Source organism: Rhinolophus sinicus, chromosome X (assembly GCF_036562045.2).
Source record: "Rhinolophus sinicus isolate RSC01 chromosome X, ASM3656204v1, whole genome shotgun sequence".
NCBI classification, from domain to species: domain Eukaryota; kingdom Metazoa; phylum Chordata; class Mammalia; order Chiroptera; family Rhinolophidae; genus Rhinolophus; species Rhinolophus sinicus.
Genome location: NC_133768.1, coordinates 25,211,873 through 25,233,337, shown reverse-complemented (window position 1 = coordinate 25,233,337; position 21,465 = coordinate 25,211,873). Strand labels below are relative to the sequence as shown.

General features: G+C 35.3%; 1 protein-coding gene across 8 annotated transcripts in view; it reads left to right on the top strand.

Annotated features, from left to right (window-relative positions):
- DMD (dystrophin) overlaps window positions 1-21,465 on the top strand; it is a 2,125,071-nt gene that overhangs the window by 1,628,425 nt on the left and 475,181 nt on the right. For all 8 annotated transcript variants that reach the window (XM_074323908.1, XM_074323912.1, XM_074323913.1 and 5 more), the window contains one exon: window positions 296-485. In XM_074323908.1, coding sequence (XP_074180009.1) covers window positions 296-485 — 190 coding nt within the window. The remainder of the gene's footprint in view (window positions 1-295; window positions 486-21,465) is intronic.

The following is a 21,465-nucleotide window of genomic DNA, read 5'->3' as shown; positions in this document are numbered from 1 at the left end:
TCTGATTACGGTGAACTACTGCTTGAGCAACGTTGACCAAAGTGTCCACTTGTATACATTTTTTGGCACCCCCATGGTATACATATATGCATGTGTCTATATGTATATACATGTATATATGAATTGTATATATGCTATTCTAGCTGTTGTTTCTTTTAAGAGGAATTTTAGCAACAATTCACCCCTTTGTTGGTATATACAATTTAGTCTCTTTATCCTTGCTCTTTTCATTGGGTTCTCTGGCCGCACCATTCTGCTATTTGAGAGTTACATCTGGACATTTGTTCCTTTGCAGAGCGAGCGAACGAGAGGCTTCTTTGGAAGAAACTCATAGATTACTGCAACAGTTCCCCCTGGACCTGGAGAAGTTTCTTGCCTGGCTTACAGAAGCTGAAACCACTGCCAACGTCCTGCAGGATGCCACCCATAAGGAAAGGCTCCTAGAAGACTCCAAGGGAGTAAGAGAGCTGATGAAACAATGGCAAGTAAGTCAAGCATTTCTACTTTAGTACTCTTGCGAATCCAATTGAACAATTCTCAGCATTTGTCCTTGTAATTGATATGCGGGCAACAAGATATTTATAAGTTGTTTTCTGTGGCCTGATATATGTAATCATTTGGGCAAAAAGGAGAGAGGCAAAGGGAAAAGGGAAAGCCATTTATTATGTCTTTGAACACTCCAATCTTCTAAATAGAACATATTTTTAACCAGGAAAATCTTGCACGTAAAACCAAAGCTTTGGTCGAGGAGAAATTTTGCTCAGAGACATAAATGAAGGATTGGTTTATTCAATTGAAAAAGTTGCCATTTTTGAGTGTTTATTTAATATTTTACAGGGAAAGCATCTGTATGAATTGTCTATTTTATTTAGCGTTGCTAACCGAATCAGTTTCCCTTCATTACTTTCAAATACGTTTTGAAATGCTAACCTGGCATTTTGTAGCTTTCTTCCTAACGTGATCTGTGCAAATAAAAAATGAGATGGCTAAATTTGTCATAGTTAATGATAATACAATTTTCAGACAATTGTTTTTCTTAGAGACAAAAATTATTGCTATAAAATCTCATATGCGTAAACAGTGGAAACAGAAGCTTGGGGTAGTTTTGTTTAATGAAGTCTTGGTGAGAATCATATTTTGCAGTTCAAGGAGCCTCCTTAAGTTTATTCTCAGTACCTGATATAATTTTCCTGAACTATTATGGAGTTTTGTTATATATAGTTGAGTTTTCTGGCTTGATATGAAAACTTTATTGTTATCGCAAATAAAATTTGGAGTGTTAGAATAAGATGATCAATTTTGGGGGACTAAGTTCACGTTTTCATATTTTTAAATTATGAAAAAAGTGATATCGTACCCTAGGTTGAAAAATAATTACAAAATCAAATCATAATAAGCAGAGGCTTCTCTCCTTCTTGTTTTTCTCCTCCTTTTTCTTCTGTTTTGAGAGGGTATTTGGTCTACTTTGCTGCTCTTGTGCGTAGAGTAGATGACAGTGGCAATTTATAGCTTCTTGAATTCATCATTCTTAAGCCTTATCATTCTCCTCCTTCCCTACTTGCTTCTCCACAATGTGAGTTGAGATAGTTTGATCGTTTGGAGGTAGTTTGTTTCAAACAATACCTGCCGTTATCTTTGCAGATATCTTCCATAGCTTGAGAATATAAAAGCAATACTAAGTTAAAATTTTTGGTCACTCTTAGATGAATGGTTAGAAAATGTGCTGCTGTAACTTATTTGACTGATGATATTTCATAAATAAAATTTTCTCCTTGTCGATTCACGTAAAGCCATCCTAGAAGTTTAATAAATTATAGAGTCACAGATTCTCATCAGTAATTGGTAAAGAGTAAAACTTAATGTAGATTTTATAGCAGATTACTTTAAAAATAAAGAATAATCTACTGACTCAAAATCATTTTATAATAGGAATTTAATAAAATATCCCTTAAATTAGTGAATAAGTCTGGTTGAAGGCAAAGATATACCCCTCTACCTCCTATACATTTTATACTTATATCCGCAGTGCTATAAAATGAAAATTATTACATAACTCCTAATCTTGAGAAACTGCAAGGTTCTGAATCACTAAAGAAAAACATTGCCATGTTTTCTACCTCTATTTGCCATGGAAAAATGGAATACATTTTGTGTTTAGCTTTCTTATCCCACTTTTAAAAATAGTTGGAAATTGTGCTGAGGAAACTTTCTTAGCTTATGCTATATTACTCATAAAAATGTATTTATCCTTAAAAACCATATCACTTAGAATTCCTGAAAATCTTAAACATAACATTTGTCATTCATTATGGTAAGACTAAGATTCCAACATTATTTTAAGACAGAGATGATTTTCTCATTCTCTCTTAGTTAATATTATGTTTTCTCTGAATTCCAGTTACCTGAGGTTGAAACTACATTTTATGAATGTCAATGACATTTATAGCCAGCTCTGATTTTCTTTTTTTTTTTTTTTTTATTAAATTTATTGGGGTGACAATTGTTAGTAAAATTACATAGATTTCAGGTGTACAATTCTGTATTACATCATCTATAAATCCCATTGTGTGTTCATCACCCAGAGTCAGTTCTCCTTCCATCACCATATATTCGATCCCCCTTACCCTCATCTCCCATCCCCCACCCCCTGCCCCCGTTACCCTCTGGCAACCACTAAACTATTGTCTGATTTTCAATTAGATGTCTCAATGATGGTCTTTTTTTTTTTTTCAATCTTTCTGATTCTTTTATTCTTTGTTTTTTTGGTTTTTGTTTTTCATTTTAATTTATTTATTTATTTTTAATTAGTTTCAGGTGCACAATGATGGTCTTTTGATGAAATAATTAGAGGCATCATGGCAAAAACTCTAAACTACTGAAACTATTGATTATTGTTAGTAGCACATTTCAATTGATAGAGATGAATTAAGACACGGGGGTTAAAAGCAATAAATGGAAATGCCAATCTTGAAAGTAAATAAAACCATATATCTTGAGATCACATGCTATTTCAGCTAAATGGAAGTGTTTGCTTTTTTTCCTTTCGAAGATGATTTTTTAAATTTTGAACAAAAGGAATTTGCTATAATATATGTGAAGGAAAAATAGGTAACGGTATACCTTTTCACTTCATTTGAAGAAGGTGTTAGCGTTCTATTCATGGTTTGATTCGTGCTGTACAGTAGTCCCCCTTTATCCATGGTTTCAATTACCCTAGGCCAACCATGGTCCCGAATTACTAAATGGAAAATTCCAGAAATAAATAATTCCTAAATTTTAAATTACATGCTGTTCTCAATAGCATGAGGAAATCTCACGCCATCCCACCCAGGACATGAGTCGTCCCTTGGTCCAGTGTCTCCACGCTACAGACACTCCCTGCCTATTAGTCACTTAGTAGCCGTCAGTATCAGCATCGAGTGCTTGCATTCAAGTAACCCTTATTTTACTTAACAGTGGTCCCAAAACACACCAGCAGTGATCCTGACAATTCTGATGTGCTGATGAGAAGCTGTAAAGTGCTTCCTTTAAGTGAAAAGGTAAATGAAGTGCAATAAGATATTTTGAGAGAGACCACATTCACATAACTTTTATTACAGTATATTATTATAATTGTTCTATTTTATTATTAGTTACCATTAATCTCTTACTGTGCCTGATTTATAAATTAAACTTTATCATAGGTATGTATGTTTAGGAAAAAACATAGTACATACTGGGTTCAGTATGATCTGTGGTTTCAGGCATCCACTGGGGGTCTTGGGGCCTATGCCCCACAGATAATATGTCCCATGGATATGCCCCACAGATATGCTCCACGACTGCATAGCAAGGGTCATTCTTACATATTAGAAAAGGAAACTCCAGATGCCTAGCCAGAGCAACAGCTCTCCCAACAGATCCTGATATATCTGTTCACTCAAAAGCCGTGATGTTTTATTTTATACAAATGCTACTAAGTGGTGACAGTCAGTGAAAACCTTCACAAAATATGTTTTTTCTTTATGACGGCCAATCAGTTGTTCTATATATGGAGACTCCAGCTCTTGCTAGACCACCTATCACTGTTGTGTACCATCTACTTCGTAGGATATTTAATTCTCTCTGCAATAATTACAATGCATGGATTAAGTAAGCATACATGGATTATGAAGCATATGCCTCCTTAACGGAATTAACCTGATTAATTCCACTCAGAGAAACATTAAAATTTCTTCCTTATACTAGAAAAAATTGTTATTTAATTTCCTTACTAAAAGTGAGGACATTATAGTTGTACTTTAGGGTGATGAGATTTTTCTTATAAGTATTGTTATTTCTGAAAGTCTAACTGGAATTTTAAAGACAATACATTTTTACAAGAGTACCATACAGAGCCCTGAGAGGTGACAGTCGGAGATTTTGTCATTGAAAATGTATCCTTAAAATGAAGAACTATATTCACAATTGAATCAGATTCTTCCTGTGTCCAAAATATTTCCTGCTTTGGGACTCAGAGAACTGATATAGATGAAAATGGTTCCAAGTTCTAACATAAAACCATGGGTAACTAACTGAAAATTGGAAGACTGCATCTTTGCTAATATTTCACAAGGATGTTACCAGCTTAACTGGTTCTCTAAGCACCCCTAAGAGATAAATGTAATACCAGCTTGTAAAGAAGGTGTGTGGGTGTGGGTATGTGGTGGGCGAGATTGTCATAAAGGTGGCATAATTCGGATCTTTTCCTCAGCAAGAGAAACTACACAGCAATTAATATTTGAGATTTCTTCATTTGTGATCTGGGTCATGGCTCAGGCCATATCTCTCAACTCACTCCCTTCTCTAATTTCATTTGTTTACCCACGTGTCCTCCCAACCCCCTTTCTCATTATAAAAATTCTCTTCTATTAAATAAAACATATCCAAAGATACAAGTTTGATGAATTTTGAATTGTCCATCAGATATGCCTGTAAATTAAGATATTTTAGATTTCTAATACATTATTGAAATTGAGGAAGTTGTTTCTTATAAAATCTTGGCCCACTAGATAATTCCAAAGGAAGTTATGAGAATGAAATCTCAGTAACACAATTACTATTCTGAAAAAATTGGATTGTCATATTCCTTGGGACATCTGAGAATAGAAAGGTAATCTGAGGATCACCAAGTCTAAGAAAAGGAAACCCCCTGTGTCTTCCTGTCTGTTGCTATAATTTGAATCGAGTTTTATATATATTTTTTAGTCGTTCTACTTTGAGGTCTAAAGAGTATGAAAGCTAATCTTAATATTTTTCTTTTACCTGCTGATGACTGCTTACCTTAAATATGTAAAACTTTTACACGTATTATTTCTCTAAGAACTTTAATTCATCAAATCTTTATTAAGCACCTGTTATGTAGGTGCCTAGCATGATGTTAGGACCCAGCAATAGAAACGTGATTAGAGAGATGTTTCTCAGACAAAGTACTGGGTTGTGTAATCAATTTAATGAGTAGCAATCCACATTTTTTAAATAAAGAGGAATAAAATTAAGAGACTAGAATAGAAAATAATAGAGCCCGTCCCTCTTAAGTAGGGTCAGTAGTATTATTTTGTGAAACTTTGTTTTCAACTGTTTGTATGTACATGCATGTGTGTACATACTGGATCACTATGTAACATACCATGTATCCTCAAAAATAAGACCTAGCTGGACCATCAGCTCTAATGCAAATTTTGGAGCAAAAATTAATATAAGACAAGGTCTGATTTTGCTATAATGTAAGATCAGGTCTATGATATAATATAATAGAGTCTTATATTAATTTTTGCTCCAAAAGACGCGTTAGAGCTGATGGTCTGGCTAGGTCTTATTTTCGGGGAAACATGGTATATTCAAAAGCCTCTGTATTAGAACATGATTTCTGCCTTTGGGATGCTTATGTTTCAGAGGTGAAGATAGCTGTGCTAAAATGGAATTTTAGTAGTGTGCTGAGTATTATAATACAGGGCTAGACAGAGTCTAGTAAAAACGGAAGATGATTAAGAGAAGCCAGGGAGGCCAGGAAACTCACCGACAACAGTGTTTTTCAACCTTGCTTATACATTGGAGGAGCTTTTAAAAATACTGATCTCTGAATTTCAAATCCAGAAATTCAAACCGGATTGATCACAGTTTGTCCTGTCCATGATTCTTATGTCCAGCCAAAGCTGCAAAGCTCTGTTCAGGGAAATTTAGAAGAATTTGTTTGGAGTTAGCTAGGTACACAGAATTAAAAAAGAGAATTTTTAGCAAAAGAAACAACGTGTCTAAAGTCCTGGACAGTATGGTAGTTTGGGCATCTGAACCTCCACGGCTGGGATACGGTTGTAAGAAATGAGATTGGAAAGATCAGCTGGAGCTAAATTATGTAGAAAGACAGCATGAGTTAGTAGATAGTCTGAGCCTTGTAGGCAGAGACCACTTATTTTACCACTTGTTGCCTAACCTCTGAGTCTCAGTTACATTCTGCTATACGTTGAATGCAATACTTCACAGGATTTTGTGAGAAGCAAATGATAGGCTACATGAAACATGGCCAGCAACGGGGCAAAGTATTGGACTCAAAGGGCTCTGTATGTGTAAGCTGCTTTTCCCTCCCTCTTGCCACCTGTCTTTAAGAGTTTGCACTTTATGTGTAGTGTATGGGACGTCATGGCATAGTTTTAAGGAAATGGAAAAACTGAACTTGTGCGTTTGAAAGACCACTCTGGTAGCTGTGAGGGGAATGAATTGGAAGGATATGAGACCTGTCCGGGAGCAACAGAAAGTTATTTCTGTAATATTCCAAGCAAGAAAGGATAATTAAGGTGCTGAGGTTGAACAAATGAAACAGATGTGTGAGCTATTTGAGGTAAAAAATCAACATTGTGATGCACTTTATGGGAGGTAGAAGCGAGGGGAGAATGTGAGGTACAATGAGTATTCACTGACTGCTCGCCCTTTGGCCTGAGTGTCTTTACAGAGTTGCAGAATCTGTGGGAAGAAATAATGGTGGGAGGAGAAGTCAACAATGTGGTCAGTGTTGAGGTGTCTGTGAGTAACAGAGGTGAGAATATTACCTCCCTTGAAGCAGTTGTGAATGCGAATCTAAAATTTGGAGAAAGATCTAGGTTGAAGATATACAAATTGAAGGACATTGACATGGAAGCCATAGAAATCCATAATATTACACACCAATCTATGTCATTGCTACTTAAATTTCTCCACAGTCCGTTCAGAAATATGCCTAAAAGTCACCAAAGTATTGCTTACTATAGCACAATTGGTATGAAGTGATGCTATCTTCTATATTACTCAAAGGGATATAGCTATGGGGACTCTCTTAATGGTTTAACCATGAAAAAAGGCCAAGAACCAGCAAAGCTTTGGTGTGAAACTCATACTGTGGGAAAAGTTACAGTATTTGGGTCATGTAGGCAAACCTTGAAAAACTCTTTCCACAAAGGCCAGTGAGTTTCTTATATTACGTAAACATGGACAATTTTTTTCCCTTTTATTCTCATGTAGCTACTGAAAAAGATCATACACATTCACAATACTACAGATTGCAGTCCTCAGGAACATATTCAAGAGCCAAATGCTTGTTGTCTTCCTGTATTCAGTCCTTTATTAGGTTCCATGTTTGGATCCTGAAATTCCTGTAGATCACAGAGAGGATCAGAAAAGAAATAGTGAAAATAATTAAAAGTGTAGAAGAAAAGAGTCAAGGAGGACAAGTGTTCAAGGCTGGTGCTTTATCTCCTATAGTAAGGAAGAGTTTTTATAGAAAATAAGAATTCATTTATTTTTGTCCAATGATAAAAAACAATCACCTCAATTGAATGCGTTGAGTTTAGTCATGTTATTATAAGAGTTACAATGTTCCGGACCATGTTACCATGATTTCTTTTACGTGTATGTGTAAACATGTTAATTGAATGTACTGAAAACTTCAGAACTTACTTTTCTGGGTATTGCCATTAAAGTCAGTTTTATCTGGAATGATACAAGGCAGCACTAAATTGAATAACTTTGTAATTCGACTATTGGATTCTGTAATTTTATATATACTGTACAAACTGAAAGAAAGTCCCACATAGGTTAAGAAGACACTGTGCATACTGAAAAGTCAATTGTGAAAGCCCCTAATAACCATTGGCTTTCATACTACACAGAGCTTTTGTGAGAATCTTATAAGATAATAAATATAAAAGCACTTTGAAAAAGCTTTCTTCAGGTGAAAGATCTGTATTATTGTTACGAATTACCATTAGACAAAAGTCAAACTGAAGCTATAAACCTAACATTGAACTCCTTAAAATCAATAGATCAAAGTTATATTAATGATGAGTATGATAATAACTAAATTTTTCATTTTTTATTATTGACAAAGCAGTTTTACTTTCATTCTCTAATTTGATTCTCATTGAAAACCTCTGGTATTGCTATGATTATTTCCATTTTCCGTTGAAGAGGGTAAAATTAGAGAGGTTAAGTAATTTAGCTACTACTACTTCCTTGAAAATCAACTAATTTGAGTTTTATCACACCAGATTAGGAGGGAAATAATTCAAAATAAAAGCCTATTAAATAAATGTTTAGTTTTCTGGGATTAATAACACCATGTATGTATCCAATTATTAGGATAAATAATAATAATAGCTCACTTTAAAAAATATAATACTATGCACCAGGCAGTATTATAATCCTATCCATTTCACAGATGGAAAATACTGAAGCTTTAAGATGTGGGGTAGTTTTTCCTAAGGTCACACAACTATATAGAGAGAGGAGTCAGTATCTGAACCTAAATTTGACCTTCTGACCTTCAACTGATCCTACTGTCCTACCCATTACTCTCAACTGACTCAGCATTCTGGGCAAAGACCCAAGATAAGCAAATATAAGTTTCAAATCATTCACCTAGTAGGAATTTGTTGATAAATGGAAATATTTCTACTTCCTAAACATCCACCTTCCCTTTCAGTCTAGTTTCCATATTTACTACCTCTCAACTAAAATACTTCTGTATGAAACCACCATAATTTCCAAATGCAAATGCCTTTTACCAAGTCCTTATTGCCCTAGAATTCTGTGCATAATTTGTTGTTGTTGCCCAACACAGTCTTCTGAAAAATTCCTCACCTTTTGACTTGCTGGGGTGCTGTATTCTGCTAATTTTTTCTGACCTCCCTAGCTATTCATTCTTCTTTCTTTACCTGAGGGTGTATTCTGGGCTCTCTTTTCTGTCTTCATTAATCTTGTTCTCTTCATTCAGTAGTCAATCAATCGATAGTTACTAAGTGTCAGTTATATGCTAGGTATTATACTAGAAGCAGTCTTTTATCTACCTCCTTTACGGCAATGATGTTAAGATTTTTATCTCTTTCCAGTATCAGTCCCACATTTCTTACTGTATGTGGGACATTTCTTACTCAAATGTCTCACAGACATCACAAACTCCACATGATCCAAATTGACCATATCTTTTATATACCAAGTCTTTATCTACTGCCCTGCCATTCATCACACCACCATTTTTTCAATCAGGGAAATTTCAAAGCAAATAGTTCTACGTCTCCTTCTCACTTGCCTTACTTTCTAGTTCATTTTCAAGATCTATTGATTTTTAATTTCCTCATCCTTTGTGCCTTCCTTTCTCTCCAGTCCCCTTAACCCTGCTCTAATTCATGCTCTTAGGATCTTTTACCTTCCTTCACTCCTTTTTTCCAAGTGCATTGCTCCAATCCAACCTGAAGATTGCGATTTCAAATTAAGCTTCCTAAAGCATAGCTTAGATTGTAACTACATTATAAATTCTGTAAGGGTGGGAATTTCATCTACTTTATTCACTTACATACTCCCATTGCCAAGACAGTACCCGGGCACATGTTAGGTGCTCAACAAATATTTGTCAAATGAATGAAAGGATATATGACTCCTCTGTTCAAACAGCATTCATGACTCCTCAAAGCTTTCAAAATATTCCACAGACTACTTCATCTGGCCCTTCAGGATTGGCCCCCAATCTCAATTTCCTGTCATTTTATTTTTATTTTTCCTTCCCTTGTACCCTCAGCTTCTTCTACTAAAATGCACAGCTAGCCAGCTTACTTTTGGTGTCTTTTTTTTTTTTAATTAAATGTATTAGGGTAACATTGGTTAATAACTTTATATAAGTTTCAGGTGTACAACTTTATAATACATCATCTATATATCCCTTTGTGTACTCACCACCCAGTCTCCTTCCATTACCACCTATAGTATTTGACCCCCTTTACCCTCTTCATACTTCCCCCACCCCCACTTTCCCTCTAGTAACCACCATGCTGTTGTCTGTGTCTATGAGTTTGTGCCGATTTTAACAATATGGATGGATCTCGAGAGTGTAATGGTAAGTGAAGTCAGACGGAAAAGGCCAAGAACCACATGATTTCACTCATGTGGGATATAAAACAAAAAGCAACAAACGAACTTAATTTTGTGTCTTTTGATGACCTCGTTTCTTCTCTTGAGATTCCTTTTCCTCATCTCAGTTTACCGAGATGCTACCTACTTTTCAAGGAAAGCCATATTCAAATCCTTTCTTGTTCCCTGAGCCCCCAAGCTGGGAAGCATCTTGTCTCCCTCTCGATTCCCATAGGCATTTCGCTGCACTTTAAGTGGTGTTTAGTGCATTCTGTATTACATTAGAGAGGCTGGAGAGGTTAGTGTTTAATAGGGTAGGTGTTGAAGCCTGACTGCCTGGGTTTAAATCATGATTCTGATACTTACTGACCATGGACACATATTTTAATTGTCCTAAGTTTGCATAGCTATAAATCAGGGATAATGATAACATCTACCTCATCTGGTTATTGTGAAGGTGAAACAAATTAATATATGTGAAGTACATAAAACATTATTTGACACATACTAACCAATAAGTAAATATTGCTAGTATTATGTTACTACTTATCAGGTGTCTGTGTGTGTGTAGATAGATAGATAGATAGATAGATAGATAGATAGATAGATAGATAGATAGATAGATAGATGCTTTTGTATTGTTTATTTCACTATAGACTCCTTAATGGAGCAATCTTCATTTGATTGGAATAGGAAACTATTTAATAAGAAATGAATGAATTAATGAAAATATTCCGAAAATGATGGCTACCATGCGTATTAGAACTCTGATTTTTTAAAGCTTTGTCTTTTCTAGCCAAGAAAGGATTAATAGTCTTCCACAGATTTTAGTTCTTAAGTGTCAATATTGACTCATGTTTGAAACGCTTCTTAAAGTCTTCAGATGCAAACATTAATACCCCCATTCTTGAGAATAAACATACTACACTGAGAATTTTTAAAAAGTTATTTTGTCTTTCTTAATGACCTCCTTGGGGAAAATAAATTGACTTGCCGCTCTTCTCTTTCAACCAGACACCAAACTTTGAGATTCCCTGAAACACAATTCAGTAAAAGTAGTTTATTTTTTTCCAAATAGTCTGACCAACATTGGAAGCCGCATCAATGACTTATAGACATGTTACTAAGATTAATAAAATTGTTTTAAATGCATGCTACGAAGCAGTAGCACTGAAGACAGTGAGAGGCTGGACTAGTCACTAACTTTCTTTGATCTCCATCAGAACCTAGACGAGAGCTATACAATTTTAGGCCTTTATCTCCAAACAAAAATAGAAAAGGTCAAGAAAAGTTTGTCCACAGAAAACAGTCAAAGAAATTCATATCACTTTGTCCTCCTCCCTTCGTCCAAAGTCGAAGGTTTTTTGAAGGTTAAAGGTCTTTGAGAGCAGACTTTCTAGGCAAAAAACAATCAATAATAATAATATTCCTTTATGTGGTGGGTAGCAATGACCCCCTTGCTATTGGAAAATTCCGAAAATGTGAATTGGGGAATCAAATAAAAGAACCTCCAGTCTCGTATTTACAAATTATTTTTAAAATGAACTTCATTACTATCTCTCTTGTGCCTTTCATAATTCTGATAACAGAACATTTTAGGTATTACTCAAAGATGAATAGTATTCAAAATAATTTAGGTTATCAGCAGGTGATTTTCATTCCACATGAGGTCCATTTGCAGTTTACATGGTTTTCTAAATTACATTAAAATAAAATGTCAAAAAGTTCACTTTTTTTTTTCGTTTTTAACAGCATCAATCTTTGAAGAAAGGTTATTAAACAAAGGTCTATGCATAAATCAGCCATTCCCCATAGAGGTAAAAGAAGCCATTACACCTAGTTATGAAAGAGAGTTTCATGAATGCAAGAGAAATAAATCATTCCCCACCGGAGATTATATTAGTCTAGATGGAAGAATGTCTGTTTCCTGATGGTGAGAAATTACTTTTGTTTGCTCCTGCATCCGTGGTTGTCCTTGAGGTCTATTAGTAAGTTGACTATTCAATATCATCATTATCATCATCATCATTATTACTATTATTATGATAATGATGATCATTATTATTATAACTTACAATGATCTGAGTCATTGTAAATGTAATCTTTAAATTCTCTAAAGGTTTCAGTTTTTCCTCTCTAATTTCTATTCACCTCCAACACCTTTTAAAATATATTATTCCTTGGAAGTTACAGAAAAAGTTTTTCTCTGCAGCAAGGAGCATTTCACCTGCTCTCAGGAGCCAACCACATTTCATCTCAGTCTCTTGCTCTCAATTCAACAATTCAATATTGGATTCAATTCAAGGCTGTGGCCCCAAAGAGAATGAGACCTAGATATTTATGAACTGCTTGACCAGACATTCTTCTCAATGATTTACTCCATAAATCCTAGTTTTAGTTTTTACAGTAGTTTCACAAATGGTTGGAAAACTGTTGGACATTGCTGTTTTAAAAACTGAAATGAGTATAAATAGCATTTTTACCTGCTGTGAGAAATTGTTGACGTTTTCTGTTTTGGAGCAGAAAACAATAGTCATTATTTGGATGCAACCATTGGATTGATTAGACAACTCTAAATTAATTTCCTATCCCATGACCTAAAAGAACTTTTGATGTACATGCGATATGTACACATAGAGAAACTTCCTTTTTTGAGCGGTTTCGTGAATGTGACTTTTAAGGACAGCCATGGAGAAGTGGGATCTGCCATAGAACAGTAAAGAGGTTGGAGGAGCCAAAGGTTGATCAGAGCCGTACCTGGCCCAGCAAGGAATTAATAGTGGTGGGACTTGGAGGAGGAGGACAGGAAGATCTAGCCAAGGAGGTAAGGGATATAATTTATTAGAAGATCAGGGTAGATATTCTGGAGAACTTTTGCTACACAAAAACCAGTCCCAAATGGAATGGCTTAAAACAATAAGTTATTTGTTCTGTACATGAATCTACAATTTGGGCAAGGTTCATTGAGGACTGCTTTTCTCTGCTCCTCTGTTATCAGCTGAGCAGGTCAACTGGCTGCTGGAATATCCACTTTCCTGTCATTGTCTTAGTCTCTCTCTCTCTCTCTCTCTCTCACACACACACACACACACACACACACACACACACATTTCTCATTTCTTTTTCTTTTCAAGTGACTTTCAACTAGGCAGAAAATACATTGCCAGTCTTTGTGCCTCCCTCTCGGCTCTACCTTTTTCACTGACCCAGGACTGCCCTTTCTGAATTTTTGCCCTCATTTAGCAGCCATCTATTAAAGTTGGACACATGACAGAACCTCATTTTTTTTTAAGGGCCAGACTGCTTGAGTAAGCAGTTTGAAGGATTCATCAAATCAAAACATGAGCTAATATGGAGGAATCTTGAAGACATTATGCTAAGGAAATAAGCCAGACACAAAAGGATGAATATTGTATAATTCCACTTGTGTGAAGTACCTAGAATTGTCAAATTCGTAGAGACAGAAAGTTGAATAGTGGTTACCAGGGTCTGAGGGGTGAGGGGGTTGGGGATTTGTCATTTAATGGGTAAGAGTTTCAGTTTGGGAAGATGAAAATGTCTGGAGCTGGATGGTGGTGATGGTTGCATAACAATATGAATGTGCTTAATGCCACTGAACAGTACATTTTCAAATAGTTAAAACACGAAATTTTATGTTGTGTGTATTTTGTGGCAATAAAAGGAGAAAAAATGAGCTATCAGACTTTTAGAGGGACTTTTTAGAAGGAGCATGGCATCAGAGAGTGCAGTGTCTTATTTTACAGGTCAAGAGACCTAGGTTTTCATCCTGACCACTAACCTCTGTGATCTTGGGGAAATCAGTTGCAATGGGGAATCTCAGGTTTATCTTCTGGAAAATGACATAGCTAGATAAAAGAAATGTTTCTCCAAGTTCACATACAACCTGCACCAGTTTTACTTGGAGAATTTATGACAAATGCAGTGTCTTGGAAGCTGACTCTCTAGGGTTGGGCCAGGGAATCTGCATATTTAAAGAGCCCCCCAAGTGGTTCTTGTACCCATTTAAATTTGAGAACCCCTGGGCCAGATGCTTGCTTAAGGCCATTTCAGCTCTGAAGTGTCACACATTTTGATCCTGCCAGGTAGATTCTCTGTGCTTATGCTGGAGACAGGAGTGAAGAAAATACTAGACTTTTTGCTTGTGTTGGAAAATTTTTCATTCGGTATCCTCATCTCCAATGCCTAGCCATTCGGGGATAGTATTGTTTATTCTTCTCACAGTTTTTGAGAGGCGTGGGGAAAAGATAAGGCAGATGGTACCGAGGAAGATTTACATTGCCATTTTCTTTCTTTTTCCCTTTGCACATTATATAAAACTGGCCATGCCTCCATCTGAGCCATGATCATTAATTTAATGTCATGATCTAATGGCTCATGACATTAAATTATAACTTCGCCTAACATGACCAAATTACAGTATCAGATGGCGAGTTTCTTTTCTCAGGTTGATTCCTGTACCTTTGTATTATTATACCTTTGTATTATATATAATTGGTACTAATAATACCAATTGTATTATTAGCTGAATTTTTCATAATTATGTCTCAGCCTTGATTTAGGGAGTCCTCTCTTTCATAGAGGTGCATTTTGTGAAACAGGATCAATTTCTCAAAATCAAAATCAAAGTTAAGAAAAGAAAAAAAAAAAGAAAGAAAAGGAAAAAAGGTTTTGTTTTGCTCTGCTTCGCTGTGTGTGTGTGTGTGTGTGTGTGTGTGTGTGTGTGTGTGTGTGTGTATATGTACAGTGTTTACAGTACTGAAATAGATTCTGTCTGGGACTATGTGTAAGATGAAAGAGAAGTCAGATAGGCATCACATACATTTGATGGTGAAATGATTATCTGAATATCTTAGAAAGGCATAACACCTTCAGCTATATTTTACTAACCAATCATTAAGTCCTAACCACATTTATCTTGAATAAATAGTTTTCTATATCTATAACTCTGTGTTTATTTTCCTTGTTTATTTTCCTTTTGTATCTGGCCACAAGAAATAAGGTACCCTTGGTTAATTCAAGCAGATTTGATTCTGACCAGGTTTTTGCTGTTATCTTACTTATTTGAACTTGCATATAAAATAGTTTGTGTTATGAATGTGGTTAAAATAGAAAAGAATTGGTTGATTTAACAGAGAGGAAAAGGGAGCGAGAACAAGCAAGAAAAACATTACAAATTACATGCTTTCTTATATAAAGTTTACACGCTTTCCTCCTATAAATTCTGTCAAGCCAAGGGAGAAAGGCCTACTCTAGCCTGGTAAAGCAAATGAAAAAAATATGTATGGTAAAAAGTTCTCCTGCTGTTTCACCAAATGTGACACCAGGAAGTCTGAGACAAGTTGTGGCAGAATTTAGGCTTTGTACAATTAGACAACTGACTTGGCATGTGAGAATCTCAAAATGAGTTTAGGCGGAGGCACAGGAGTTACAATCCAATAATATATGCAACAGCAATCACACCAGAATTGCACATAGAAAGCAAATGAGTCCTCTAATAGAGGAACCAAATTGAAATTCATTGTCTGAGCAGGTTTTCAAACACATTCTTCTTTTACTTTTCTGTTTTCAAAAATGGAACATCACCAGAAAAACAAGAATTTGGGAGACAAGATGAAAAAATTGGAATTCTAAGGGGAGAGACAGAAAAAAAAATTACACACACACACACACACACACACACACACACACACACACACATTGAGAAAGTAGTTTGCCTACATGGTGTATCTAAGAAGTCCCTTTGCTGCAGGTTTTCTCACAGAAAGTGACTAATTCTTATGATGTGAGATATTTTATTTTATATGGTATTGGAAAAGAAAATAAATTTACCCAAACTCCTTAAGGGCAGTGTTGTATTATTATTACCATAAAATATATTCTCTTCAAAAAAAGTAACTCCAGAGTTGGGTAAGACAGGGCTTGTGACTCAAATGGCATGCTTCGTTCCCTGTACTAGAAATTGCATCAATCTGTCTATAGTCACAGAATACTACTAAAGGATTGCTCCCAATAAAATATGTTTTTGAATTCTTATACAAGAACCCCCCAAAAAAGGGAGCTGAATTATTTATTTCCTAAATCTAATAGTAGCAGGCTAGTAGCAAGTTAATCACCGATGACATTAATACTAATACAGAGCAGTCTTCAAGCACGGGTAAATATGTGGCAAAAATTACACCCTGAAGAAATAAGTCACAGGTATAAACAAGTACACATCATTCTCATGTACTGCAGTATATTATCTGCTTTAAAGAAACTGTCACATAGTTGTAGTAGCTGAATCAACCCTAGTTCTTTTTCATTTTCTGCAATCACAACCTTGACATTGCCTCCTGTGGGTGGAGGGTACCCTCCAAATCCCTGGCCTTAGGGCTTCGCCGTGTGATTTGCTTTAGCAAACAGCAAGTGAGCAGAAGTGACAGGGTGCTAGTTTGAAGGCTGGGCCTTAAGAGGCCTCGTATTTTCCTGTCTGTGCTTCTACCACATGTATGAGAAAAATGTACCCCATCTGTGCTTCTCGTCTCAGACAGAGGATGACAGACATATGAGCAGGGCTGCACTAGCCATGCACATCCAGGAGAAAAAAAATGATTGTTTGAAACCATAGTGGATTAGTCTGTGTTATCGTGACAATAGCTAATTGAAACAGCAAAGAAGCTTACGTTTTTCCCGAACCTATTGAAAATTAATAATATCAGCTATCTTGTGGTAAAAACGTAAAGCCTGTATTTTCATTTTAATTGTTCACTGTTCAGTTTTTTAAAATAATTCGATCTTCCCTTGTCCAGGAATATCATTATATTAAGCTTATACATTGTAAATACGCTAGTTAGTTCTGTTGATTTATTTGTAAGTTACATTTGTACGTAGTATTTGTAAATTAATTTATTTGTAAGTAACACCCCAATCTTGAGGGAATATATGCATTTCTGTACTAAGTTAAAAAAAAAAAACTTAGTACATCAAAGTATTGCATAATAATAGGTTTCATTTTAATAGATCATGCATTCCCAGGAGGAAGTGAGTGATATTTGGTTTTGTGTGGGAGAGAAAAATAATGAACGTTACCATCTGGTTTAACCCTTGTGATACGGAGTTGTAGCTATGTTAATTACCCTTGTGGCTTGTCTTCATAGAGATAATTATATGTGAAATTCCTTTCCAGTTTGTTATGTAATATTAGAAATACATCTAAAATTGATGTGGACTTATTATGTTACCATCTTGTTGGCATAATCATTAAAGCTAAACCCACAGGTCTGTTTGATTAAATGTTTAAAAGCTATAGTATTGAAAACAAGAATATTATGAAGAGATTTTTGAAATAATACTTTTTACATGCCTTTTGAATGATTGTCTTATTCAGTACTTCTTCATGTTTAGTTCCTGAATCGAAGTCATACTGTCTATATAAAAATAGATGTCAGCTGAAGACAACCAGGCAATGGATTTATCTTGACAACAATCTTTTTATAGATCCAGGCTTCATTTATTATTAGAGATGTTTTCGGATTTTTTAATTGGTGTTTCTTTACCTTTTTGAATTTAGGCAAATGACACAAAAGGGTAACATTCATTTCCTCTGCCATTTTGACTGAGTCAAATATGAGGCTTCCAAGAGACATTGTCTAATCAATTCAAAGAGACATCTGAAAAGATCACTGTTAATATATCTTTAAAAAGCATTAGTGACATAAACTGTTGCTAGGTGACTTAGATACAGGTGTAATTTCAGTCATCCCAGGAGAAGATGCAATGCATTCCGAAATGTCACAATGAGTGTGGCTGCTCAAAATTCTGGGCGATTGGTCCTCTACAAGGCTTCCCGATATCATTGTTCCTAGGGGAATTTCGTTCCAGTATTTGCAGCAGCTGCAGCCATAACTATTTTTGTATTATTCTAGTCATAGTTTTAACTATATTATCCACATACCTATATTGTATTCTACAGAAAAAGTGGACTTCATATTCTAGAGAAAGCACTTGAAGAAATGAAAGGAAGTTTGATGTGGATCTGAATATCCCACATTATTGTTCGTGGGTTCTCAGGATTAGCTGAGTGATACCTTAAAGAAGGAAGGTCAGATGATGTGTCTTGCTGCTCCCTGTTCCGTGTCGTGAGTGTTATTCCTGTAGAAGAGGAGTAGAGAGTGGGAAGAAAATGAAATCTGTCAATACTGTGAATATATAAATAATAAAAGTGGCAGTAGGACTGATTAATTCTGAATCATCTTTATAACATGACTGGAGCTGTGAAAAATGCTCAGTCTGCACAGCTGATTGGGAAATGTATGCAATCTGTTGATCAGAAATTATTTGTGAATGCTCTCTTCCAGAGATTTACATATCAGTGTTCTTAAAAATACTTTTGATAAGGGGAAGGTGAGAGGTTTTGGGAACGTACAGAGGGATAGTGGATGGGGGGAGGGGGGTTCACACAGTGTGAGGGATAAAAATGATAAATGTCTAAGTTTTGCTTTGTCTTGTGCACCTGAAACTAATTAATAAAAAAAAAAAAAAAAAAAAAAAAAAAAAAAAAAATACTTTTGTCCCCATGAAAACAAGAAAATGACTGACCTGGAAGATTATAATTTAAAATGGAAAAAAGCACGTTTCTACCTTAAGAACACCTTTCAAACAAACAATTGATACAAATATGTCAAAAATGCAGTTTAGTTTCACAGAATAGTTTCAGAATACTTTCAATCAACCGATACTTATTGTTTGGTGGGAAAATAAAAAGCTACATTCTTTAGTAAAAATAAATGAAAGCTATAGGTTTAGTTTGGTGATCCTATGAAGGGGAATATATTCACCATTGGTCTTTCAATCTCAGGTAGAGCACACATGTTTTATATTTTATGCCTAAAGCAGCTTTGTTGTAACATTATATATAATATTTTAACAATAGAAGTCCTCATAGCTAACTCAGTAATAATCAGTATACACTGTGTGTTGTTTCTTTCTGATTTGTTACCAAAACTGTGACAGAACCTTAATTGGTAAAAGCAACTTATCAATCTATACCATTTGCAAAATTGTTAGTTTTATTCGAGTGTTTGTCTTTTAAATATTTTTTGTTCCTTAAACCAAACTACATACTTTGTTTTTCATTTTGCTTAATGCATAGGGTTTAATAGTTTGTTTTCTGGAGTTTCTCCTTCATAAAACCACATCATCAACATCTGTTCTTTGCTACTCCATTCAACTAATAAAATATCTGTTTTCAAGGATTAGTTTCTTAACTATGGTGGTTTTAGCTAATAATAACTTACAACATGTATTTTCTAAATAATATTAGTGTATCTAAATTGCCTGTGCCTGATATTCCCTTATTTATTGCTCACTTTAAACTCTCAAGTGATACATTCAATTCAGATATATTTTTAAATGATTCATTTAGAGCAGAGGTGTCCAAACTTTTTTCAACGTTTTTTTACCAAGGGCCATATGCGGTAAAATACACAAACAGCCAGGCCACTCACTCGAGGTGAAGTACGTATTGCCTCACCTGGTTTATTTAAGTAAACTAAATATATTTTTGGAATTTGCTGCGGGCCAATTAACAATGGATTGCGGGCCGCTGTTGGCCCGCAGGCCACAGTTTGGACACCCCTGATTTAGAGCAAGTAATACAAACATTTTAATGTATGAGGCTATTGGTAACACCTACCAAAGGAGTCTATCTTTTTAATCTCAGCAAATATCATCCACCAGTGTCCAAAAAGACTAAAATTGAATTTATTGTACTTTCTCTTTTATCTAGGAAAAAAATTTTTGTAAAGGTCAATTACAATATGAATTTTCAAAGTAAAGAGAAATTGTGAGTTGTATTTGGCACCTTTCTCTTAATATTTATATTAGGAATCTAGCAATAATTTTTCTTAGGTTATCAACACATTTCTTCGTGTTCTTTGAATTCAACCTGTGTATTCAAGTTCAAATGGTAATTTGAGCTTGCTAAAATCTCAAAGGAAGGGGAATGATGTAGTTTACAACAGCTTTAGTGTTTTCTTATGAAAACCATGGTTTACCAAAGGACATAGGCATAGCAGAGCTTGGCCAGAGAAAGAATCAGTCTGATCAGCCAACACTCTCCTAGTGCTATAAACTGCTAGTTAGGTTTACACTTTTCCAAATGTGCACAGAGGCCTAGGGCCCTTGGCTGAGGGAGCATCCCAACCACTTCCTTGATTTGGGGCTGCCCAGATTTGTACTTTTATTCATTTCTGAATAAAATTTCTTGAACATAGTATTCATTCTGCTTTACCATTTTAACTAACCTAAACATCAATATGTAGCCAGTATAACTTAAGCAGCTATAGCAAACAGTTGAAGTCTTCTCACATAAATGCTTTCCTTAGAAGGAACCTATTGGAAAACCCCTAAAATGCAACTTTCATAAATGACTACAAATTAGCCCGGCCTCCAGCCACCAGAAGCTAATGGAAACCAGATTTGATGATTTCCAGTGGGTCTCGGTGTTTTGACTCCTTCTTTTTCCCCATACGGTCTTTTAAATGGTAATATTTACCACTACTTAACGCTATGCCTTGTGACCTACCCAGATGTTTACACGTTGGGGAAAAAAACATCAAGCCATCACAACTCTTTTTAATCTTGAATAGTAAAATGTATGTTCCTGTTTGTATTTAAAGGGAAAATATGCGGAGCAGCAGTGTGGTCGTAAGACTAGAGAATGTCCATCTTCCATCCTACTGAAATGCCTCCCTAGACAAGGAGAAAAATTATTTCACTCCAGACTTGCTCATAAATATGATGATAGCTGCGAGTCTTTTGGTTCTGTTTTGAACTTTAATCATGTGTACTCTTCTCTTGATGCTTGGAACTATAGTATCCATAGAGCAATAGGACTGAAAATGAAATCTTAGAAATCATTGAATCACCTCATCAGATGAGGAAAATTAACCCCTGGATCCCCAGGGGTTATAAATATAAATAAAAAGCAAAACCCATTTTAAAACATGTCAATCTCCATCTCTACAATATTGAGTTGTCTACTCTAGGACTATTGGTGGGTCCCTTCGTTTA